This window comes from Teleopsis dalmanni, chromosome X, assembly GCF_002237135.1.
Source record: "Teleopsis dalmanni isolate 2A chromosome X, ASM223713v2, whole genome shotgun sequence".
Taxonomy (NCBI): Eukaryota; Metazoa; Arthropoda; class Insecta; order Diptera; family Diopsidae; genus Teleopsis; species Teleopsis dalmanni.
The window spans coordinates 74,480,238-74,502,377 of record NC_051848.1 but is presented as its reverse complement, the minus strand read 5'-3'; the positions used below and the strand labels follow the sequence as shown (position 1 = coordinate 74,502,377).

The 22,140-nt window shown below is 29.2% G+C and overlaps 1 protein-coding gene across 3 annotated transcripts; it reads left to right on the top strand.

Annotated features, from left to right (window-relative positions):
- Positions 1-9,811: 9,811 nt before the first annotated feature.
- Positions 9,812-21,490, top strand: LOC119688959 (zinc finger protein 184). Of its 3 annotated transcripts, none has more exons than XM_038103656.1 (7): positions 9,812-9,952; positions 12,036-12,222; positions 12,290-12,484; positions 15,990-16,852; positions 16,916-17,101; positions 17,172-17,497; positions 21,333-21,490. In XM_038103656.1, the coding sequence occupies exons 2-7, from the start codon at positions 12,058-12,060 to the stop codon at positions 21,482-21,484; spliced, it is 1,887 nt and encodes a 628-aa protein (XP_037959584.1). In that variant the 5' UTR covers positions 9,812-9,952; positions 12,036-12,057; the 3' UTR covers positions 21,485-21,490. The 3 variants fall into 3 exon arrangements, with proteins under 3 accessions (XP_037959584.1, XP_037959582.1, XP_037959583.1); XM_038103654.1 differs by having other exon boundaries at positions 12,290-12,490; XM_038103655.1 differs by lacking the exon at positions 9,812-9,952 and adding an exon at positions 10,303-10,394 and having other exon boundaries at positions 12,290-12,490.
- The last annotated feature ends 650 nt before the right edge of the window (positions 21,491-22,140 follow it).

Sequence of the window (22,140 nt, the reverse complement as noted above, 5' to 3'; positions counted from 1 at the left end):
GTAATTAAGGTAAATCACCAATTTTTAAATTATGGTTTGTGTAACAACTGCCAAATATGTTTAAATTGTGTTTGAACAAAAAATGATCCAAATGACGATTACATTTTCTTCAATGATGAAGTTCATTTTTGCTTGCTTCACGTACCAAAAAACGAAATTCGTACTGTTTTGAAGGTATGATACAAACTCTAAAGATATGATTGTGGAAGATATCTGAACAAGACGGTACCACAAATCACACAACATATGCTGGACCGGACCTTTTAGCCGGTTCTGCGTATCGCGAACAATGCTCAAACTCTTCACGCTAATGCTTTCAAAACGAACATCTATCAAAGTTATTACTGAGCTATCGTCATCTAAGCAGTACCGAAAGATATCCCGTGACCACTTGAATGATATTCAAGTTCAGACCTAATGGTGAATATCGAAACCATATATTGAAATAATGATTTGATCGAAATCTAGGTCACAAGCGCTTTTTTATACGTGATCACTTATGAAACTACAAACTGGATAACCCTGTAATTTGTGAAAAATATATATATATAACAGCTATAGCTTATTATAGACTATTTTGCTAATAAATTTGTTTTTTTTTTCATATAATATATTTTACGACACAAAATACATTATATAAATAGTTTAAAAATTAAAAATTGGAAATAAAATTTTAATATTTTTCAGTAAAATTTATTTATTTAAATACAATTACATTCCGTAATTGTGTGTACTTAACGAAAAACATCTGAGAATTTCAATTTTAATTTAAAAAAATCTAATTCAGTAGTTATTTCAAGATTTTTTTTTCAATAAAGATTAAGGTCAAATACGTCAGCGTATCTGGAATATATAATTTAAAAAACGTATGTAAAAGATAACGTCTTTGAATAATAATTCTGGTTTTTTCTTTCGTAATAATATGATGTTCCTGAAAACTAGAAAGAAGCTTCTTTATGTACGCAAATAAATACATTCTGTGTAAAAAGTATCCAAAACTTTTTTAATTGAGAAATGAACAAAATGAGCTAAAACTCAATCTATGCGATTGATCAAGCCCCTTACATAGTCCCTCGTAAGTTTATCTGCTCCCGAAACTGAAATCACCACTTCCAGTAAGTAATATCAAGCTAATTGCGATCATAGAAGAAAATTTCTGCAGAAGTGGAATGTCTTGCCCATTTTTATCTTGAGGCATTTATGCATATCTGTATTAAAATAAATAATTAAAGAGAAAGAAGGCATTCTAATAATTTCATGAATCAAATTTTATTTCAAGAAAGATCGTAAACCATAGCCAAGGCAATAAAGACAAACCCGTGTTTTTAATATCTCTCTTCATTGCAGAGCTCTATTTTATTTCTAATAATGTGAAAAAAGAGTTCGCTTTGTTGATATTTAACCATATCAACTCATAAATCTCATTTGGTGATATGTTCAGGGGGAGTGATCAACTGGATACATTTCCTTCTTGACCGTATAATCGAGAAATATTTTTTAGTATTAATATTAACTAGAAATTTTGGTAATTTCTTATTAATACAATGACGATATTCTTATTATCCTGATGCTTATACAATAAGAAATATTATTTATCCACAAGTTCATTATTAAGAATTATTTTCTTTTATATCTTATTTAAGAAAATATAGTTATAATTTAACAAATAATTTATTCTATTCAAGAATGATTCTAAAATTCACCTCCTGCAGAACATAGTTCTATTGAAATTTATTAACTATAATAAAAGAAATTATAGAAGAGTTAGTTTAAGATTTGAAGCAATATGTGTTTTCGTATAAAGACCTTAAAAATAACATCAACAAGAATAATATTATTTACAAATACATATATTTACATATATGTATAAACATGTATATATAATGAATTAAACTGCTGTTAAATCTTATTATAATTTAGTAAACCGCTAAAAACTTAGACAAAAAGTTTTTCTAGTAAACACCACTTCACCTCACCCTTATACCACAATTCTCTAACTCTTGTAATTACTTTATTGAACTGCAAAAAAGTTCGACACAAAACTTGTTCTCAGTTTTAATAGCTGTAATTTTTTCTTTCAGAGTTGTGGAAAAAAACAGCATTTAGTCTGGTGAAAGCAATTTGGCATCACTTTTTAAATATATTAAATGCTTGTTTTTGATACATGCTTTTTGTTATGTTGTGTACAATATGAAATATAAAAATTGTCATATATCATATATTTAATTTAATTTATTTAATTTGAATTTATTAGTAAATGAAAAGTTCATATGATTTTAACTGATGACTTGAATTTTGCAACATATTTTCAGTGCACATTCACAATAGACTGATTTTTAAACTTGGCTGCACTAGAACGAGACGTAAAATTTTTATGCGAGTTAAACCTAACTCTGAAGATTTAAAGAGCATTTTTGTTTTGCCTCACATGTTTTCTGTCGTAAGTTACGAGTATTTTTTTGTTACTCTGAAAAAACAAATCACGGCTAAAAATATCTTCCTTTCCACATGGCAGAATCTTGTCTACGCTTCTGTTTTTTTTAAATATACTTATTAATAATATATAAAGAGGTTTTTACTAATATCCTTAGTTTTTTTTTTCTATAATATTTTCATGACAATAGCTTTTGCCAAAAGCAATATATCCATAAAATAGTGACCAATCTCTCGGACACACCTATTTGAATATGGATTACAATAACTGTAACCACAAGTACATAACACAATTTTTTTACGTTATTTGTAAATATTGCTTAGTTTTCAAAATATCATTCGAAAATCATTAACAACGTGAAATGCACCTCTCCGTTGTTTAATCAATGTAAAATTTGCATTTACTAGTTGATACTAGATGGCGCATGTATTGTAATGGTGATGTAAACAATGTAAAAAAATTTACAACTTTGAGCTCCAATGTATCTAGAACTAAATTATATATGTATATGGGATTGTAAAAAAATCTTGATTTAAATATTGAATCCTTTGTCAAGTTGATGTGCCCGGGAAATTAAAATTCCGCCAATGATGGTTGGATGTCTTGCTGATACATGAGTACTCGTGTTCTGTTCTTTACATTATTTGTTAAGTAAAAGATGACAAAAATAAGTTATTCCTTAAACTTTTGTTTCATCTCAAGAAGTGCTTAATGGAATACCTACAGCAGAAAAATTTAAGTAAAAGATAACAAAAATAAGTTATTCCTTAAACTTTTGTTTCATCTCAAGAAGTGCTTAATGGAATACCTACAGCAGAAAAATTTAAGTAAAAGATAACAAAAATAAGTTATTCCCTAAACTTTTGTTTCATCTCAAGAAGTGCTTAATGGAATACCTACAGCAGAAAAATTTCTTGCTGTGACACTTACATATGTACGTAATGTGACCACCACTGAATAGCACTGAACTTGATATCCATTTTGCAATGGTAGTATTATTCATAATAATATGTATAAATTTTAACTTCCAAAAAACTCAAAAAGCGAATTCGTAGGATCCTAGTAAGTTGGTTTCAAAAGCGTTGCTTTCAGCGGTGTATGGTTATTACTTTCACGTTTATTTATTTTAATATTTATTATTAATGATTTCAATTTATTCCGATTTTCATATACATTAATTTTGAATAAATTGTTAATTAATTAATTTCGCATATTTATAAAACATTTTCTTTGCTGCCTTGGGGATCTACGCCCAGCCTGCTGTCAGGACAGACATATTGTATTTTGAACCGCAAACAAGGAAAATAACCAACCGCACAGCTGGGCGAGATGCCAGCTTAAAGGAATTTCAAGCATTTCCAAAGTTACATTAAATTTTACTATTCCCATTTATCATAACAACTTGTTTGTTGAGCATATGAGCGCCTCCAATTTATCGCCGCGCCAGTTACTCACGAAATTCTCATAGACCAACTAAGTTGCCATATCACTTTCTAGACTTTTACAAATATTTTGGCTCAAACCATTTTCTTTTGTGTGTATTCTTCTTTGTGTGATGTTTGCCATTCGCCGCTTGCCGTGCGCTGTGGACTGTTTATCTAATGCGTTTCGTTGTTGCTTGTGTTGGTGTTGTTGTGTTTGCTCCTTTAGCTATTACTGGTGCGATGAGCTGCAACGCTGACGTTGGGGAAGTTTTTTGAATTTTTGCATTTTTGACTACGAATTGCAGTTTCACATTCACTCTTTCCTGTTGTGTCCTAAAATCGTGGTAGCATGTGACACCAATTTGACTGGCTCATGCTCCGGCCGGCTGTCCGTCCGTTCGGCTTTCGGCATTCCATATGCAGGAAAGATTGCATCTGCACAATTGCAACACTCTTGTACATTGGATTGGAATGAAAAGTGAAAAAAATGTATTAACATATTTAAGTTGCGCTTCTCATGCTTTTCCTCTTGGCTCGTTTCTTTGCTATGCCTATGTGATGTACAATTTTAATCTGTTTATTTATGTTTATGGTTTGCATACCACACGGTCAAAACTATGTATCGTTTCTACTTGTAATAAACAAACCGCATCCACGTCCATGATCACGCCAACCAGCCCATACCCACAGCTTTTGAAGCTGATCTTCCGCTTGTGTTGCTGTGTCAGTTAAGCATGGCTTGTCTATTTTTACTGCAGTGCCAAATTTATGTGGGCTTCGATTTTGCTGATAGCTTCATCATTACCGTCAGTCGAAAAGTGAAAAACATGATTTATTAAATTTATTTGCTTGAATGAAAATCTGAAACAAGAAATCAACAAGGTTTTCTGTTTCTTTTGGAAGCACACACATACATACATATGAATAGACTATTGTCCAAATTTAAAATGTCAAGTCAGAAAAAGTTCCATGATGAAAGTTCATAGATTTTTATAAATTTCCTTTCCGCTGAGACTTGCCTTATTTTTCTGTTTTGTGACAAAAAAAAATATATATATATATTACTTAGCAATTAACTTAATAATTAGGTTAATTAAATCTAGAGGAAAAAACTTTATACGACTACGAGTCATACATGTCTACGAACTAAAAAGTCTACACATTCTCAGCTCAAAATACTGGAGATCCCTGCAGTATGACCAGTTAAGATATTTCTTCACAGAGCAGGTTAGAAGAACAGTGTGCTTTCACTCTGATTGCGTACTAAGTATTACGTCCGCTTTAACAATGTTTATTGTTCTAGAGTTAATGCACTTGTAAAGACTTCACTCTTTAGTGCTTGCCAATATCTGCTTACCATAGAAAAAGTGTTGGCTTCTCCGAATAATTATAGTATTAATCACTGCTATTTGCAATAATATATAAGATCCTAGCGATCCACAAAATAAGATCCTAGCGAGTTAGACAAAATATATAGTACATTTTTTTCATGAAAAAACTCTTAAGGTTTAAAAACATTTGAATATTAAAAAAAAACCTAAATAGGTATTTCAGCGAAGATTTTGTTACTGATTAAGATTCTATAGAATGTAATTCCATTTTATAACAATTTTATATTATTTGATTATATATTATATAATACTATTTCATATAACAATAAGGTCAATCCAATCTCTTAACTGACCTATTACTCTCTCCATAAAAAACTTAAAGGGTTCAAAGCTATTCCAACTTTTCATAAAATCTAAATAGTTCTTTAAAATGAGATACTGTTACTGGGTAATATTCTTTAGAGGATAACTATATTTTAATCTTTAATGGTTAAATTGCAGTTTAAAGAAATACCACTTCACGATCTAAAATCGAAAGGGCTTATTCATATAAAATAGCATTATGAAGATATATATTTTTTAATAAATTGTTATCTTTTTTTTAAATTCTACTTGTTTCATTTCATTGCAAAGCTCTCTCTCTCTCTCTATTAATTCTTCGTACAACATTTTCGCAAAAAAATGTATCATCTATAAAATACCGTTTTTCTATAATCGATCATTTAAGTGTGCTACATGTTGCTCTCTTCGACATTTGCACAAGACCTGACATACTTAAATAAACTATTTTTGAGTTGTTTCCGGCTAAAGATAGTTTAGATTTACCTTTAGCCTCGGTAGGCAATTGAACATACTGCGCTCATGAGCAAAAAAATACATACATTTTTTAAAACCTTGGTTTAATTTTTTTTTTCTTCCTACAAAACGTTCATGTCTTCAATAGTTCTGCGCTCTGGAACGAAACACCCTAATGTTATGACCATCTTGTCCGAAACTAGTATTATTAACACTTAAAAAGTTCTCTGCTTTTTTGCGCTATATATCAAGAACTGGGTACTTTTTTAATAAAAGAATGGATTTACAAATAAAACATAGGTACTTATTACACTCTTTCAGCAATTTTTTCTCTATTCGCATGTACTTCTTGTCTTCTGAAATAATCAAAAACTATTAAAGCTATATTATTCGGTAAATTTAATTTAGTCAACTTTGCCTCAAACAGTTATACAGTATCTGCAATATTAACTATATACATATGTATTTTGCGCTGATACAGTTGCCGACTAAAAATTCGAAAAATCAGGGCATATTTGATATATTTGAATATCCTTTAATATAAACATTAGCAAAATTATTATTTAAATCTTTTTATAATTTGTGGTCTCTCATTGCGTATGAGCTGTACTGTTATTTATTCGCCCACATTAAAACTTATAGTGTATGATATGATGACTTCAATAAAATAAAAAATGACAAATGAATTACTTAGTAACTTACTTAAGTAACTTTAAGATTTTGTTGTTTCCACTGGCATAAGTTACTTATTGCATGAGAAAGATCTTTTATATGTCAGAAAGTTTTTTGAAAGACTAATGAGAGCCTATGTTTGCTTTAAAAAATTTCACACAATAAAATATCACACAAATAGTTATATATATAGTTTATTGATTAAATATATATATATATATGTATATATATATATATATATATATATATATATATATAAACAAAGATTTTATTAAATACTTAGTATGTTTGTGTATAGCTCAACTGCTGTTTCTTCACATTTAACATATAAAACCTATGACAAATATTGCTAATCTCAATAATTTTGCTTGTGAGAAATCTATTTTTGAGGGTTGCATTTAACTTTTTGTTCTTACTTTTCTTATAGAACATTCACACTGTCTCATTTGGCTACTTGCTCATTTATATTAATGAGTGAACGTTCACATTATAATTTTCATGCGCCATTCCCTGGGAGAAATCTTTTCTTTAATCTACCAATTTCAGTTAATGTATTCGACTCGGACATTGAAATCCGCAACTTGTAGTTTTCATTACTGTTTTTGTAATGTCATTGCCATATGATTACTGCAGTTATATGGTTCCAGCTCGGCGGTAGGAAAGTAAAAATATCACACTGCAAGGGAAATGAATTAAATTAAATACATAGTTTTATGTTTTTAGTGTTTTTGTTCAATGATATAATTTTTTTTTATATAATCTAGTAGAAAGATTTCGAAAAGTAATGAACTACATAATAAATTAAGAAACACTTCTTAAGATGTTTGTTTGAAGTTCTACTTAAAATGCTACTGGGTAGTTATGAACTAAATATTAATATAAGATTTTAAGATTTTTTAAGATTTTTGATCTAGAAAGAATAAACACATTTTCAGTAAATTAGTTTAGAGACAAAAAAAATCAACGGAAAACAACAACAACGCAACCCAAATATACAGTTAACCAACATTAAATCCCGCAGTGTGAACTGCTTATTACAATACTCATTTTCATATGCCAACCCTCTACGTTACCCCTTGTTTCCTATTAGAGTTTATTATACTTATTCCTCTAGAATACCAACTAGTATAATACTTCTTATGACAAAATATGCATATCCAAAACTCTGTAGTCTTAATTACGAAAAGAGTAACAATACTTTTCTCCTTTATCGTGAGACATTTGTGTGTTACTGCCCAGTTGGAAACGGTTGAATCAGTAACCAAAGACGTTTCAACTAGTTGTTGCCTTTACTTTTTTTCCTCAAACAATACCGATTAGAAATTTAAGTAGTTGGTAGTATATGACAATATAAATATATGCCATCTGTTTATTTATTTATAATAGCTTGTGTTATCCTTCTGCTCACGACTTTGATATACGATTTTTAGCTTGCTGTGTATTCTTCTTGCATCGTAAATATTAAAAAGTAGCATTGTTAACGTAATTTTTTCTTAATTACATTTCACTTTTATTTCGCACATTTAGTTCACATTGAAACAGATTGTGTAGTAGCTAAATTACTTGTAATTACTTCCCGTGTTCATGTTGATCTGTTAATTGTTTGATAAAAAGGAGCTAATAATAGTTAGAAATTATTATGCTTTATCTAACACTTGTTTATTGCATATATTCATCAGCACACGTACATTTGTCTACTTCTAAATTTAATCAAATTTTAAAATTTCCACATATTTTATTAATACGGATATAAGTATATGTTCCATAACTCGGTAACCTGATAAAATTATATATAAATTTATTTTTTAAAATTAAAATAATATTTAAAAATGCGCACTCACAACTAGTTTAATTATAAATATTTCTTTTTGTCAAATTTCAATGTTACCGAGTTAAGGCTCAGTTAATTGGTACGTACCGTAAGAACTTAAACGTGTGTTTGACAGGAACAAAATAATAAAGTTCGCCGTTTTTGTTAATTTATTTCTTATTAAATACACAGGTGTGGTTGGTTACGCATTTCGCTTTGGCTTAAGTTTGACTAAAAAATTAATTCAAAACGAAATGCACAACCAACCAAACCTGCGTATTTAATAGGTTTAAAATAAACAAAAACGGTGTACTTTGTTTATTTCGTTTCTATCAAATACGCAGGTTTGGTTGGTTGTGCATTTCTTACATTACCTACCGTCTAACTGAGCCTTGAGAGTTTGACAAATTACACAGAGACAACAATTCTAATAATGTATTCGCAATTCATTAAAATTTTAGCTGATTATCATTATTGTATCATTTTTAAAAAGATAATATATATAATGAAAGATTGAAAGTTATTAAAAATTGTATCATAGAAGAATCTTTATATCAGTTTTAATTTTACTTTCTTTTGTTCTTTCCATTTCCTGACTTTTATATAAAATAAAATGAGCATAATAGAATTTACGATTTCAACAATTAAATTTTATAACTTTACGATGAGAATAGTAAAAACATATACTCAGATATCTCCCATTTCATTATTTATGAAATTTTTGAAGCATTCCTCAAAAAATACAATGTATACAAATTGACAACAGCTGATTCGACAGGTGGAGTTTAACAATATAGCAACTTAGCTTGAAGAATATGATACTAAAATTTGTTAATATGCTTAATATAGACATTTTTTAAAATTATTTAGCACATTTATAACACTTAAGTAATTTAAAACAATTTTAATATGTGAGAAAATCTAATATGTGCTTTTTTGCAAGCTTAAAATTAATACTGTACTAGTGCTATCTTACTAATTTTCACACTATATACATATATCAGCTATTGTCACCAAAATTATTACTATTATAGTAAATTATCATGATGTTCACTTTTGTAATAAAAAAAATAATAACACAGTTAAAAATAATTAATTTTTAGCAGTGGTAAAAATTTGAATTTATGAAATTCTATTAGAGTTTGAAAGTGATTGGAACTTTTCATTTACACATAAAAAATTTATTCATTCACTCATTTCATTTTGCGTTTTGCTCTGGTCACTCATTCCTCATATAATTTACTCTTTTCAACATAGAAGGCGTGAGCGAAACCCAACATGACTTTTGACAGCTGTCAACTCAGCATTAGGTGAATTTATCCCTTTCACACATGCTCTCTTAGTTCAATTCAGTCTCGTTTCAGATTTTGAACATCACGTTGGTGTTAACGCGTGCGAACAGTTAAGCAAATCTGCTGCTGTGATATAATTATTCGGTTTAAAGAAGATAACGATTAAATTTGTAGATAGTGGACTGAATTAATATGTAAGAAAATAAAATTAAATAGTGTTTAATAATAAAATAACTAAATTTAATAAATGTGAAACTAATTTTGTCGAATCCTGTCTGCTCCGCCATATTGCTTTTCTTGTCTATTTTGTGATGCTTCTGCTTTAACATACACACTTACTCCCTGCGGTATGATAAGTAGCGTTGGCAAACGAGAAAAAAAGACGACGTAGTCGCTACATAAACGATTTATTGTAAATATATTTTGTCTTGTAAAACTTTTTCCGTCTCATACAAAAGTTTTATAATTGAATTTGCTAGAAAAAGAAACAAACATAAAATTACACTAAATAAATAAAGTGAAGTTTTCAATAAGAATTTAAATAATTTTATGTCTTTAAAATTAATTAGACGAATTGTATAAGTCAAGTAATTGCAAGTGGTGACTGACTGTGTGTATTCAAAGTTCATAGAAAAGGTGTGTGTATATTTTTGTAGCCAAAATCTGAGTGTATTTACCATTGTTTGCATTATGTCTACGAAAACTGTAAAATATGTGCAATTTTGTTTATCGCTTGACAAAGGCGCTTTCGACTTCTAATTGTTAAAGTCGGTATTAGATTTTGAAAGTTTAGTAAACAAACAAATATTTTTATCTTATTCATTTGTAAAAGCAGACAAGCTAGTTTGGTATATCGGCTGGAGAACGTCTCTCCCCTTATCGCTTTATATTTCGTTTCGTTTTGTCTTTTCTCTCCCTTTTGCTTAATCGACATACAGACGCAGTTTTCAACATGTTTCTCATTTTTGCAGCCGTCATTTTTTATTATTTCAGCTCATGTTTTCCATGATTTTTCTTTTCTGTTGTATATTTTATTACGTAGTTTTGTCTCCTTTTACATTGACATTTCGCATTTTGTAGTGGCATCACTTTCCTACCAATGGCATTGCCAAACAAAAAATTATTCTGTCTTAATACTCGTGCAGTGGAAATATAAGAAGGAATATTTGGCGCGAAAGTAAAATACAAAATAAAAACAAAAAAAAATAATTACAAATATGAATTAAATTAATCGAAATTGCATTAATTCAACTTTTGTAAATAGACTAGTTTTTTTAAAAATATAATAAACAATTAATTTATTATTTAAATAATACAAAGAAGCGAAATTTTGGTTTATTTAATTTGCAAGTTTTTTTTTTTTTATATATGTGAAAAATATTTCTTTTGTTTTTTTTTACCTTTTATTGTTGTCATACATTATTATTTACAACATTAGTAGCACATAATATTTTCGTTATTTAATTTTGACGGCAGAGATATTTAGCGGTCGTTATATAGTTTGAGTGATGTTCCTGGTTTACGTATTCCCCAAGGTGTTAAATGTATCTATGTTTTGATGTCTGTTATTGCTGTTTTTTGCAGGATCGGATGATATATAAGCAAAGTTATACAGTTGAGGTAGAAGTGTATGAGTAAAGGCGGGCTTATAATTATCGCTTTCAAAGCCTGTCTTTTTCGAAATAATTCCCTTCCCGCTTACACTACTATTATTTACATACATTTTTGTGAAATCCCTTTAGGGGGGGTGTTAAACGACATTTTGTCATCGAAATTGAAAATTTGCTCCGGGACGTAGACTCGGCCGTTTTTGATACTTCCACTCCCTTCTCCCTTATTTCTTTTCTATCTTCAACAAAAGATATCGCCCATGCACTTCCTAATCCATGTATTCGTGTTGTAAAATCTCTCATGTTATCTGCTTTTAGATCCCCGCGTGATACAACAACCCATATCCTGATTCATAAAGATGTATATTTTGTAATTCCTTTCATATTATCTGCTTAATAGATCCTTGTGGGACAAGAAGCCGGTTTTATTGTTTCTATGGTGGATTTTCGTAAGACTCGTACAGTTTTCGCGCTTTAGTATCTTAGGTCTACATCGATCTTAACCGCTAGATTGTATATATAATCAATATTTATTAACCATATTATTTATTATAAATATGATTTAAAAGAAATAATAGCTATTTTGGATATTATTTTATCGAAAAACAATATGTTTTTTCTTTTTTGTATGTACTATTGATATATATTTAATTTTGTGTGCTTCTAGTTTATAAAGCAAGCTATTACAAATGATGGAAGATATCACCAAAAACATCATATTTGCTACCAATACAATTGGTGCAAATGGACAACCTACAGCTATACAATATCAAACTGCAGATGGTACTATACTAAAGCAGCCTAAAATTGAAGGTCAAAAAACAGACCAACCAACATTTTATTATACGACAAATGTAAGCAAAATTATTACTATATATATATTCAGATGTTAATATATGATTATCATTTTTCCGAACACAGGGTAATGCTACCGTAAATTTAGCACAACTGGCCACTGATGATACGAAAACTTGTTATATTGCTCAGCCAGTTGGTGGTTACAATTATGCTTTAGTTAATGGGATGCAATTAAATCAAGGTGGCACAATTGGTATTGCTACATTGGATGCGCAGGGTCGCTTACAGATTGTTAATCAGAACAAACCCATTGCAACAGTAAGTGTATGTTACCCAATGAAAGTTAATAACTTTTTTTTTGCATTATTTTTAATATTTTATTTTTTATTTATAAAAATTAAAAATGTTATAAGAACTATGTAATGTATAAATGTGTGGCAGTTTTAGTGAAGTAATTATATTCATCTAGTAAAAAATTCAAAACAATACGTAATGCCAAGATATTAACTTGCAAATGGACTCTATTTTCTATAGCCAGGAAGCAGCTGTAGCTTTTTATGAATTTCATTCTATTGACGACTGCTGTCGTTCCTTCACTTTTTTTTGTCGCATTTTTATCATTCACAAGAAAGCCAACTTGAGCAGACTTTTCAAGGCAAGGAAAGGATCTACCTAAACACATGGTTTTAGGGACGGCCAGCTCTACGTCCAGGAATCACTTCTCGAGTTTGACGACCAACTGTCGTTCAACAATTTAAAAAGAGACTACACAGACATATTCTTGCGGGCTACAACAACATAAACATATATGTAGGGTACCACTCCAATTAGGCGTTTAATACTCGAATTTTTCGACTTTTGAGAGTGACGCGATTTGTGCTAATTAAAAAAAAAATTAAAATATGACTTTGAAATTTATGTCTGGTTACAACGATGACTATATGACATTACTTTTTGATTAATTCTTCTAATCTGAAAATTTTTTGCGAATAACTTTATCGCCTGTAACTTTGTACTGGAAACCACCAGATATTAGTTTTGACTACAAGCCAATTGGTACATGAAATACTTGTGTAGTTCTGATATGTATCTAAACTGATTATTTTATTTAAATTTAATAGTTACTTTGTTTGTGTCCCCCAACTTAAAATGCTTGACGATATTAAATGTATTTAATCTCTTAAAAACGGTGATTAAAAAATCAAGCGGTTCTCTCAAATCATTTGTTAAAAGAATACTATTTTTGAAGTTATGGATTCTGCTTTATGGCATAAATCTGCAGTAAATAAATAAAAAAATACTATTTGTATGAAATATGTATGAAAAAATATTTAATTAAATGCTCACACTAATTTTAGTTTACACTTATATGTCGACTGACACTTATATGAAATTGTCCTCAAGTGTACTTATGTATGTTGAAGAGGAATATGAGAAATCTTGTTCAATATACAGCTGGTTTCTAAGAGCTGTTCTTGTTTTCTCTTTGATCCATTGAAGTAGCAAGATTTTTTTGCCTAGCCATAGACTAGTTTCAATTAAATTAAACCTACTCTTTAACCATTTCTTACCACAAATCAATCTTAACCCTCTTCTTACTTATTCCCTATCTTATCCATATGCTAACATATGTATTCGCATATTTTATTCTTTTGTTGATGTTGTAGCTCGTAGAGATCTGTCAAGCAGACAACATGATCTGTCAAGCAGACAACAAAAATAGATGATGGTATTGTGGGAGGGGAGGAGAGTATTGCTGAGAAGTGTATAAGAATGGATTATATATCTTTCATTTTTCTTGCTATATAGATCTACTCGGGTTATAACAACGATTATTCCAAAGAATTTTTTTGTGGCTAATTTTAATACTCTTGGTATATCCGGTTCTTGGCAAGTTAATGTAAACAGTGTGAATATTAAACAACGATTCTTTTTGAGTTTCAGTTTAATGAAGATGGGGATACATATTTTTGATTAGGAATATCTCTTTATATCAGTGATGCCCACTATTTTTTTATGTTCGTGCTGGTATGAATCTCAAAAAATATTGGAATTCTATTGGGTGTCTCTTTTCAATATTATTAGGACATATTTGTATTTTAACAAAATTACAAATTTAGTCTATTTACAAAGAACATTTTATGTACATCGAATTTATATTATAGAATTTACAAATGCTTTCCAGTTATTGTGCTGACTGACGAGCTATTGTGCTAAGCTTGCTAAAAGATTTCCAAGAATATAATATCTGTTAAGAATATTAATATGAATAACAAATTGCGGTGATAAATGCGTGCCATGTAACACGGCGCTACCGTCAGCCGTGTATATTGCCATATATATTGTGATTTAATGAATCTTACAACCGCAAGCGTGGTAAAGTTACGATGTCGCGCGATTCTAGGCGTTCATTTGAAATTAATAGTGTATTTTTATTATAAAAAAACTCGTATGCACCATCATCTGAAATCATTTATTATTTTTAAATATATTTGGCTATTCTTTTCTTTTATATTTTACAGATTTGAGCTTTGCAAGTAGGGACAGAGTCGTCTCTAGTTATATTGTAAAGAAATAAACTATTTTACGATAGGGAAATATATGTGACACATTTTTGCTATATAGAGTCTATGTTTATAGTTAGCAATCTATAAGAATTTATGTATAACATTATGTAAATATTGTACATATATAATATAGAACAAGAATAAACAAAAATTATATCAAACATCAATAATATGCATTCATACAACATTATATGAATGTGTTAAATATTATTAAAATGGTCAATATTTTTTAAATGCTAATGTTGTTATATATCTTTGTTTTTTTACAATTTGATCTTAATATTTTTTTTTCAATATTTTTCTTTTAATATATTTTATATTTATTTTTTTTACAATTATATATTGTATTTGTATTATTGTAATAACACTGAAGTAGACCGAAATATCTGTTAATAAAATATATTATATAAGTGAACAACTGTGATATTTTTTTATTTAATCTTAAGTTTGTTTATTAGATAATATAAGTTATTATATAAAAATACAAATTTAAAAACACGACCTAAAGCCCGGCAAATTTTAAAACACATAAGTAAAACACTAATACAAACAATTTTTTTTTATTTTATTTTTATATTTTTTTTATATTTTTTTATTAATTTTTTTATTTATTTTTTTATTTATTTTTTTATTTATTTTTTTATTTATTTTTTTTTTATCTTTTTTTATTTATTTATTTACTTATTTTTTATCTTTTTTTTTTTATTTATTTATTTTTCTATCTTTTTTATTTATTTATTTTTTTATCTTTTTTTATTTATTTATTTTTTTATTGTTTTTTTTTATTTTTTTATATATATATATTTTTTATAAAAAATTTTTTTATATATTTATTTTTTTTAATATTTTTATATATATATATTTTTTTTAATATTTTTATATATATATATTTTTTTTAATATTTTTATATATTTTTTTTAATATTTTTATATATTGTTTTTAATATTTTTATATATTTGTTTTAATATTTTTATATATTTTTTTTTAATATTTTTATGTATTTTTTTTAATGTTTTTTATATTCATTTTTTAATATTTTTTTATATATATTTTTTTAATATTTTTATATTTTTTTTTAATTTGTATGTAAAACTAATAGTTACTATAATAATTAGCAATGAAGCTAATATGGGATGCAATAAACTTTTGATTTCAATAAAGTTTTAATTTTAGTAATATTTCAATTTTAGTAAATTTTTAATTTCAATCAAATTTTATTTTAATTGTATTTTTTTATATTTGCTTTTTTCTTTCAGACAATTTCACCGCTAACTAATACTATTTCCAATATCAGTTTTAAATGTGATGTTTGTGGACTGATGTTTTCACATTTGGCTCTGTTAAATCATCATAAAAGGATTCATACGGACAACAGCGCAGAACAACATCAACAGCAAGATGCTATAACTGTAGTAAACGCACAAGGACTGGTTCAGACACAGAACATAATAACTGACAATGGACAAATGGGTCAGATTCAAATAGTCGCTACCGAATCATTAGAACCAGCCACAACGGTGCTACAGCAACATCATCAAAATGCGACTAGCAACGAAATGACAGTGACTACAAGTGGAAATGCGAAGCAAATAAAATTAGAGCAAAGTAAATGTACAACATGTGGTACACAGATTTTACAGCCGGTGAAACGCAAAGGAGCTGTAAAACATACACGTTGTGACATGTGTTTGCAAAATGAGCAGGCGGCACAACAAGCCGTAGCCGCTGCGCAAGTAGCTAATACACAAATATTTGTTGCGCCTGATGGTGAAATTAAATTCGAACTAAATGAGTTGCCCAGTGGCACGTCAGAATCTTCGATGGATTCCATAACTGGTCAAACTATAATACCAAACCAAATACAACCTGTACAAATTATAACTGCAACAACGCAATCCCCTCAAGTACATGTGCAACAAATTGTACAACAGCAAGCGTCGCCTAGTATTAAAAGAGAAAATTCAACACCAACAGCCACGGTGGCTGCCGGTCACCACCCAGTTAAAAAGCGTAACACACAGCAAGTAACAAAGTGCTATAAATGTAATGGTTCCGGCTTTATATTTGTTGGTGGCGGGAATTCACAGTCGAAGTCACCGGCAAATAATGTTAAATCAGAGTAAGGAAAAAAAATTGTAGCAGAATTTGATAAAGATACTATAGTTCAGTTTTACACTTATAGAAATCCAAAACCATTTACGTGCAATATTTGTGGAGGCACTTTCTCACGTTATTCCAGTTTATGGTCGCATAAAAAACTCCACAGTGGCGAGAAGAATTATAAGTGCTCTATATGTGGTTTAGCCTTTGCCAAGGCAGTTTATTTGAAAAATCATGCCAGAATACATACTGGCGAAAAACCCTACAAGTGAGTACTTGCTTAAAGTAAAAATTGATATGTGCTTAATAAAGTAAAACAATGTTGTTGTAAAATTTAGATGCCAAACCTGCGGTATGCAGTTTTCGCAATCGCCGCATCTAAAAAATCACGAACGTACTCACAGTGGAGAACGACCGTACGTTTGTGAGGTGTGCGATAAAGGCTTTGCTCGTCATGCTACATTATGGAATCATCGTCGAATTCATACTGGTGAAAAACCCTACAAATGCGATATATGTGGCTCTGCGTTTTCGCAAGCAGCACATTTAAAGAATCACGCTAAAGTACATTCAGGCGAAAAACCATTTAAATGTGATATTTGCTCAGCTGCCTTTGCAGATCGTTTTGCATTGAAACGACATAGAGGAATTCATCAGAAATATGGTGAGATATATTTTCAGTATTTATTTATTATTATTAATATTAGTACCCCAATTAGCTCTGCGATCCTTTTATACCCTTACTTTTCAAGTTACCTTGGGCTATTATAATGATATTATAGATTCATATGTTGCAAAATATCATCTATCAGAAATTTTCAAAATATATATTATGTTTAGTGTAAAATTACACTGACAAAGGCAAAATAGAACAATATTCAAAGATTCAATTTAAAAGTCTTTGGTAGCAAATTCTGTATTAGTTTCTCATATGTACCACATTTTTACTGCGACTTTTGTTTGACTATTCATATTTTGTGTTGTTATGGTTGTGGTAAAGTATTTAATTGCCTAGGAAACAGAAACATCAATTGCTTATAAATATAGTTAAGACATATACTTTGACGAATATGTAACGGGTATTATATACTTACTTTGAGTAGGTAGCAGAAGACAGAGTCTGTGGATGGGTTATTGTGCTTCTGTAATGTTTTGTTGTTATTCTTACCCACTGCTTAGTAGATGGGTGGTCGATAAATTGTCAAGACATGTTTTTGAGACGTAGATACGGCTCTTGGTATCAGCTTAGTGTTTTATGTGTAAGCATTGACCTTACTTAAACGTACTTACAGTGAGTGATTCATTGCTGTAGTATGTCAAAATGATACGCGAATTGATTTAAAATATTTTTTACCTTGCTATCACGTAAACTTCCCTGCTCCACAATTTTTGTAGTTGCTTATTTCGTTTGTTCAGTTATTTTTGGTTTGGAGCTAAAAGTCAAAAATCCAAAATATACTGCATGTATTTTACCAAAGTTTAAGTAATAAACCGTGAAACTATTGGCAATTTAGGAGTTATTTGATTTTGTTAGATGTTTGGCAACATACAGAAGACGTGTCAGTTCATATTACCCATATATGTATAAAATATTCTATCTATTATTATTTATTAAATTTTTCGTTTTGGAAACCAACAGTGCCTTATAGAATCTTATTCACAGAAAATTGCTGTTTTAGTTGATACCACCGCAAGGACAAATTTTTTTTTTAATGACAAATAAATAAAATAAATATATTCATACCTCGCAATATGACTACTTCTTTTTAAGTATTTCATTGTAAACGCCTCCCCCCTCTTCAATAACTGTTCCTTTTTAATTTACTTCCATATATGTTTTATTGTACGGATTTTTGTTAGCTATCTACCCTCGTTTGTAGTTTAAGCTTTTCACTCTGTTCACCATTACTACGCTGTGTATCAAAACAATTCGTTAATTATGATGCTTTGTTCAAAATTCTTTCGTTTACCAGCTTTGAGATATGTTTCAGGCCGTTATCGTGCTGATATATCCGTCGAAGCGACGTTTTCCCATCGGCATGGGGGAACATATGGTTTTCTAAAATATATTTTTTTACACATGTTGGTCTATAATTTGATGAATTTGGAGTCTAAACCCAATAAAGGATTGGATTGGAAGATCAAATGAAGTCCAAATCCAAAGAAGCACGCCCAAATCATTATTGACCCAAACGCATGCTTCACCGTCACTTGCCAGTTACGTGGATGTAAACGTTTTCCTTTATCGCAGCGTTTTGTGCACATCCGATTAGAATCAAATATATTAAATGTCTTCCATTTAGCAATAGTCCAATATAAGTGGCTCCGCGTTAAATTTAATACAAATGAAGTATATTAATATTAATTAGAGCCTAACAAAAAATCTTCTTTTACAAATGCTTTTTAGTTATCATTGGCTATTCGGCTGATCTTTAAGTTTTGAAAGCAGCTTCAAGGGTACGCCTGCGTACTCCTATGGTTCAATCCATTCGACGAGTAGTCTTGCAAGAGGCTTCACACAAATGAACCGTTTTAACGGAATTTATCAAGTTAAACATAAACATTAATTTTTTATTTTTTTGCTATTTCAATTTGAGGACTGCCATTTAAATATTCTTAAATTCTTGCTTCTTTAAATTTGAAAGTAAACTTGTCCGAGCTATGATAAAAGCGTGTATCCATTCACATATATTGTATATACAGTATATTGTATATACTATAACGAAGCCATTGGTGTCTGCATATAGAGAGGTTAAACAATTTTTTGCATTTCGTAGGGAATTTATTTAAAAAATATGTTTCAATTCATGTTTATTCATATAAACATACATAACATTAAAAATATTAATAAAATATTATTTTGTATTTAGAGAAACTATTTTTATTTATTACTATTTAATTTATTATAATACATAATTTAAATTATTATAATTTATTATTATATTTAACTCGAAAAAAGTCTGATATTTTTGCTTATTTGGACATTTTTACTTTTTCTTTGTCAAGAAACTCTTACAACAAATGAATAGACTTAAAAATTTCTAAACCTCTTTGAAAATTCTCTACCTCTCCTTTTAAATGCAAGAGCATACACATATGTGTTCCTCTCGTTATAGAGACGAATTCGCTATAAAGAGGTTCGCTATAAAGAGGTTCAAATATATGAACAAATTCAAAAAGTCAGTGTGTCTTCAACAAAATTTTATTATAGAGAAGAATTCATTATAGGGAGGTTCGCTATAGAGAGGTTTGAAGGAAGAGTTTATTTTTTTTGTGGAATTTTAAGGACAGTGTTTTTTTTTATTAATTAAGTCAATATCTTGCATTGAAAGCATTGTTTTAGCTTTATTTTAGTTTATAAATGAAATACAAAGCATTGCCATCCCTGAAACAACTTGATAATCTGCAATATAACATCAGTATCAAATTTTATTTAATATATTAATGTTTAAAATATGGAGAACTTTTAGCCGAATAATTCGTTTTTTAATAGTAACTGGTTTTGTTATCTTAGACCATTTAAAAAATGAGATGTACTACTACTGTTTAAATTTTCTTTTAAACTAAAATACAATATTCATATCTTTTCTGGTGGAAGTAATGTACTAGTATTGATCATCTTAAGAAATACACGGACTTAATTGGAGTAGTAATACTGATATTTGAAATTTACAATTTCTTTGAGAGTCCAAGCCTTATCTTTGGTGCTTGCAGTTTATAAATTATATACCAACAATTTCATCCATAAAATATGTTCAAAATAGAGTTAAGATCGATATTGGGAAATACACAAAATTTCCCAATGCATGATCAGCTAAAAAACTTACCTATTAAACATAAAGTTTTTTTGTCATTTTGTTGCCAATAAACTTTTGTTATTGTAACTCTTAAGACCACTGATTTGGGTTCGTAGACCCGCCCTCTTCTGGTATCATTTAAACATTTCCGTTTTATGGAATAAAGCGGATTGATAATCGGCACATGACTTTAATAATTTTAATAACACAGTTATTAAACTCACAAAAAAAAACTTCGAAACGTTGGTATTACTAAATAAAAAATATATAAAAAATATTATAGATAACACAAATTCACATAAAAATAATTTTTATTTTTATAATACTTTTCTATATAAAATAGACGGACCACGTTTAGCAATTTTGTTTTGAGTTCTTCGTCAAGGCAGAATGGTATAACAACTACTCTTATTGATAAATATAATAAAACTAGTAATAACGCATATGTGTTATTATCAAATTTCTTATTTAAGCAATTTAACATTTGCATCCGCTTTCTCATTTTCTAAAATTAAAATATAAAGATCTGCATCATAATTCGCTCTTTCATATTAGAACTTTGTTACATCCTACTTCGCAACTTCATCAGCAACATTGACATCTGTTATATCTTAGTATATAATCTAGCATATAAATTTTATAGTAAATTATTATAGTTAATGTAATGTAAAATGATTTTTTTGTTGTTGTTATATTTTATAGGCCAAACAGCGCCACGTCAGCCCGCACAGCTACCTCAGCAACCTGCAGCCACAACAATTACCACCGAAGATGGGCGCGTTATAATTCATAAACAGGAAATATTGGAAATAGACGAAGATGGGCAGCATGAAGTTGTCATATCAGGTTTATAGACAAAATCAAATATCACTAATACTATAGCAACAAATAATAATAACAACAATAATGAAGTAATAACAACGACCATGCCAAGTTCAACACCATTTTTATATCAAGTAGAAACAAAGCAACAATTGCACCCGCCGTTAACATTATCCTTTGTAAATCAGCAAACTAATGCAATACAAACGACTTTCTTACAAGAGCAGATGCATCAGCATCAGCAACAGCAACAACAACAGCAGCAACAACAGCAGCAACAACAACAACAACCACAACAAACACAACAACAGCAACAATATTTTAATGTTATATATGCGAATGAATTGCCAGTTCAGCAAGCAGTTCAATATTCTCCAAGCCACCCAACTTTAGCTCTGCGAAATTATCTTTATCAACCACAAAATTGTGGTAATATGACCAACACAACTGGTGTTGCTAACCAATGTTCAACAAATGCCTAACCATTTGTTTCATTCATTCTTAGTTTAATTTTAGTTTTATACATAGTCAATTTAATCTGTAAATTTTTTTGTCTAGCTGCTAGCTAGCTACTTGTCTTGATTTTTGTCATAACTCTAGGATAAGCGTAAACATGGTTAAATTTTAAGGTTTTTAATTATATTTAAAACCTTCATATTACATCTTAGATTGATAAACGCAGATGTAA